This window comes from Penaeus vannamei, chromosome 1 (assembly GCF_042767895.1).
Source record: "Penaeus vannamei isolate JL-2024 chromosome 1, ASM4276789v1, whole genome shotgun sequence".
Classification (NCBI taxonomy): Eukaryota; Metazoa; Arthropoda; class Malacostraca; order Decapoda; family Penaeidae; genus Penaeus; species Penaeus vannamei.
This window is the reverse complement of record NC_091549.1, coordinates 36,155,445-36,160,444: the sequence shown is the minus strand read 5'-3', so window position 1 is coordinate 36,160,444 and position 5,000 is coordinate 36,155,445. Positions and strand designations below refer to the sequence as shown.

General features: G+C 36.2%; 1 protein-coding gene across 1 annotated transcript in view; it reads right to left on the bottom strand.

Moving 5' to 3' along the window:
• The window catches only part of LOC138862876 (uncharacterized), a 34,213-nt gene that overhangs the window by 26,007 nt on the left and 3,206 nt on the right, over nt 1-5,000 (bottom strand). Inside the window, exons 2-3 of the mRNA XM_070126063.1 lie at nt 2,890-3,017; nt 2,700-2,775 (exon numbers count right to left, since the gene is read on the bottom strand). Of these exons, the coding sequence (XP_069982164.1) occupies nt 2,700-2,775; nt 2,890-3,017 (204 nt within the window). The remainder of the gene's footprint in view (nt 1-2,699; nt 2,776-2,889; nt 3,018-5,000) is intronic.

The window sequence follows — 5,000 nt, the reverse complement described above, 5'->3', positions numbered from 1 at the left end:
TGTACATTAAAAAAACAAATTATGATATTTAACTCCTTTTGTCGTAATTGGCACAATACGCGGGACAGTAATGTTCAGGTTTGACTGAGCAAGTTTATGCAAGATTGTTCCCTGTCTTTCATTAACCCAAATACTTGATATATGAAAGGCAACGATTTATACATCATTACAATATCCAGTATTTCTTAGATGTTTACTGTACATAGTCCACAGAAAAGTGAGGAAGTGGAGGTGGTGTTGGCTCGCCCTGCAGTGCCACTATTGCAACACCATTCTCTCTTGATAGCAATTATTAACCACCCACATTAAATCTAATAATGGAAGAGAAAGTGATAAACTATTTCAGAATACAAATCTTTATATCATCAATATCAGATGATGTAATCAGTGCAGCAAGTACCTTTCTTTGGAAGACGCACCCTGAAGCACCTATCTAGCGATGAAAGAGTAAATGGATCCATTAGCTTAATAAGCCTTATGCTGCTGAACGATAACCAATAATTCCGATAAAAAAACGGCGATAGATATTATATACGAGAGGCGAACCGTGCAGTTCGCGCCCTCACTCCCCCCCCCCCCCCCCCGCTCAATGCAATATGATAAGGAAAAGACATCATTCGAATGCCTGTCATATGACTCCTTTTACATGTCCCTATATTCTTTTTATATATTTTGTCATGTGGTTAGCGCTGACTCTCAAATGTCTTCAGGCGTATGTCTTTATTGGAGACATTATCGGCTGCAAGATTATACATATTTGAATATTCCAAGTTCGTATATGCACAGTAATTTATTTGATCACCTAGTCAATGAGTATTGACTACTGTCAAGTAGTCGATCTAGAGGTAAAAAGTAAGGCACTTAATATGATGACAAATACATATATATATATATATATATATATATATATATATATATATATATATATATATATATATATATATATATATATATATATATATATATATATATATATATATATATATATATATATATATTTTAATAGAAAGATTCTACGTTTAAAGGACTTATGTGAGGTAATCATCGTGCAGTTTTTTCCTTGAATATTGGTCAATAATGTATACTTAGCCTATTCATGCATTCTTTTTTTCGAAGAGACCCTCTGGTATCCCCAAAACTCCCATAGCAACGCCCCTAGAAACGGAGATGCAAAACCGGCGATCTTCGGCAATCCTCGGTAGTGACGTCATTCCCAGAACCAGGGAGAGCCTTGTTGAATAGCGTGATACACACAATAGTGCACCGCGAGTCAAGAATATCACGGAATTGTCCCAATTTCAAGCTATAAATAATTATGCAAGAAAAGCAAAACCAGAAAAATATATCATAGAAATTTTAATCTGTCAGTTTATTTCGCCCTCTGTTTATGTCTGCCAATCTGTGTATCTCTCATTTTCTGTATGTGTCCCTCTCTTTTCCTTTACCTTTCCATTCACTTTTCCTGGTTCATTAAAATGATCTGCATTTGACACATTTTGTTTTTCTTTCTTTTCCATCCCTGGCATCTCTCTCTCTCTCTCTCTCTCTTTCACATGCTATTTCTATTTCCCTTTCTCTTTATCGTGTTCATTTTCATATTCATCCTTTTCCTTTTATCATTATGATTACTACTGCAACTTCAACTGTTTTTATCATTAATGGTTATCATAAATTGCCCAAAGATAAAATACATAATATACAAAATTATGAAAATGTGTATCTTGATGTCATCAATACATGAATATATACATAAAATCATTTATGAACAATTAATAAAATAAGCGCTGGGTAGGCCTGGCAGATAGGCCTATCATCAGACACATATCACCAGAACATAATGAGGAACATGCTCTTTTTTTACTCTCTCGAGAACACTATCATCAGTTGATGTCTGATCCAATATGGATTGATGTACATGGCGATGTAGTTGTATTACTACACAGAAGTAGGGTAGGTACACCCCAAAAAGCACAACGCAAATAAATACCGACACCCCTCCACTCGCAAATGGATGTAGGCCTGCGCCACGGGTGCAGGCAAGAGATTGCTTAGCCTACGGAAATTTTCTACTATATAGAAGCGGGATCACACATTCGACCAAAATCACCATTCATTCAATCTCTTTGAGTCTCGACGCCACTCCACGTCTGGCTGGTTTGGCACAACTTCCACGACATCCACAGCGTCGGGCTCGTGCATGTACGGTCCAGCAACCATCAACCCTTGATATTCCTCTTCTTCCAACTCTTCGGAGACGTAGGCACACTCTGAAGAACTTATACCAATGTCTTCGTCGGAATAATCCGATGAAACTTAGCTGCCGCTGTAGTCTTTTAGTGAGTTAGCCATGAACAATGTATTGAATGCAGAGAATGCTGTGATCGTGTTTTGGAATTGACGCGGGAATATATAACTTGACCGGAAAATCGAGGTAAATCAATAAAATCTCAATTTTAGGGAATTATTTTCAGATATCCTTTTGTATTGATATTAGAGAGATGGTTTGCGAGCTAATTTTTCCCTATTTGAAATTTTCAGTTGATACTTCACATAAGCCCTTTAATGCTTGTTTCTTAATCGATAAAAGTTATGAAAGGAGAAATAATATCATATCACAAACACTCAAGATATTCTCACCATACAACTTGCGAGACCTCATTACAAAGGAAACGAGTGACGAGCCCAAAGAATGTACTCACCCACCACGATTTCATTATCAGCCGAGTCTGAGTAGGCGTAGGAGAAGAGCGTTGCCGCTGCCCTGTACCGTGACACCTGAAAGTACGATCGTCCTTTTATATCAGGCTCAATCCCAGTCATCCTAATCTCGATTGAGCATTGAAAAAGATATACTGATTGGTCTATTCGTTGGTATCATGACTGGCATACCTGGATGGAGTAGCATAGCGTGAAGCTCGGCAGAGAAGGTGGAGCAGGGAGGAGGGCCCAGGATGTTGCCACGCCTATGTTGTTTTCTTGGAAGTTGAGGATTTGAACCGTCGACTGGCTCGACGTGCCTGCGTGTTAAGGATGTAAGATTATACATATATATATATATATATATATATATATATATATATATATGTATATATACATATATATATCTATATGTATATATATATATATATATATATATATATATATATACACACACACACACAGACACACATGTGTACATATACATATTTATACACACACACACATACACACACATGTACATATATATATGAATATATGTATATAACTATATATATATGCATATATGTATATAACTATAACTATATATATATATATGCATATATGTATATAACTATATTTTACCAAAAACAATTATATTGTTTGGTTTGCCTGGGGACCCAATCATGTGCGTAAGGGTAATGTGGTCCACGGGGCGTCCAATGTTCCAGTTAAGGAAAATTTTAACATTCAGTAATGAACAAGGTCACCACTGACTCAGACAAATGAATCTGGGACTTGATCCGAGACTTAAAGCGTTTTAAGCAGGGAAAGTTCTTGCCTGAAATCTCAAGCGTTTTTCTTGCTAACTCAAGCATTTCGCTTGCTTTCTCAAGCGACCTCCGTAGATGACTTGACTTGCGCTTGCTAAGTCAAGCAGTGTACCGTCACCATGGCAACGGCGTCGTTCGCGTACCGTACTGGTCACGATCCTTCGAATGCGGGCGTTGGCCAGGAACCCCGCTTAATATCTTATCAGATAAATAATTTTTTTCACAGTATCTGATTCTGTAATTTTCTTAAAATCATATTCAAAGAAATTGAAATTAACTGAAAACGAAAGGAGATAATGGAGATTATGGGAATAAAAAGTTTTACTTATGAATAATAAATGATTATAAGACGAACAATTTTCCTCTTATTGTTAAACTTCTCGTCCTTCTAAATCGAGAATATATCTGCTATTTTATGAAATAAAGAATATTTCAAGTGAAAAAGTCTGAGAAATTCTAGCAACATTCTTCTGTTGATATTATAATCGATGATTTGTTATATTTAACCTCATAAAATCGGATATATGGGAATGGGTAGGCCTATATTCATTTGTTTTGATAACGCGTCAGAATGAAAGGGCTGTCAATCTAAAGTGTGTGTCATTGTTTTAGAGGCACTATATGAATATAGGAGAAAATATAGCGCTTTGTTAAGATGTTTGGGTAGATTTATTTACTTCCCTGCCATCTTGATGCGGCGCTAGCTTGTCAGTTGTTTCGAATTGCGCGCTCAAACTGTTACCAACCGCAGGTGAAATAAACTCCACCCTCGACTTGTGCATAAGTTATCTCTTTCCGAGATTGTTGGTGGGAATATTGCTTTTAAAACCCAACAATCTCGGAAAGAGATAACTTATGCACAAGTCGAGGGTGGAGTTTATTTCCCCTGCAGTTGGTAACAGTTTGAGCGTGCAATTCAAGCTAGCGCCGCATAAAGAGGCAGAGAAGTAAATAAATCTACCCAAACATCTTAACAAAGCGCTATTTCTCCTATATTCATAAGTGCCTCTAAAACAATGACACACAATTGACAGCCCTTTCATTCTGATGCGTTATCAAAACAAATGCATATCCCTGAATTAAAATATAGGCCTACCCATTCCCATATATCCGATTTTATGAGGTTAAATATAGCAAATCATCGAATATAATATCAACAGAAGAATGTTGCTAGAATTTCTCAGACTTTTTCACTTGAAATATTCTTTATTTCATAAATTAGCAGATATATTCTCGATTTAGAAAGACGAGAAGTTTAACAATAAGAGGAAAATTGTTCGTCTTATAATCATTTATTATTCACAAGTAAAACATTTTATTCCCTTAATCTCCATTATCTCCTTTCGTTTTCAGTTAATTTCAATTTCTTTGAATATGATTTTAAGAAAATTACAGAATCAGATACCGTGAAAAAAATTATTTATCTGATAAGATATTAAGCGGAGTTCCTGGCCAACGCCCGCATTCGAAGGATCGTGACCAGTACGGTAC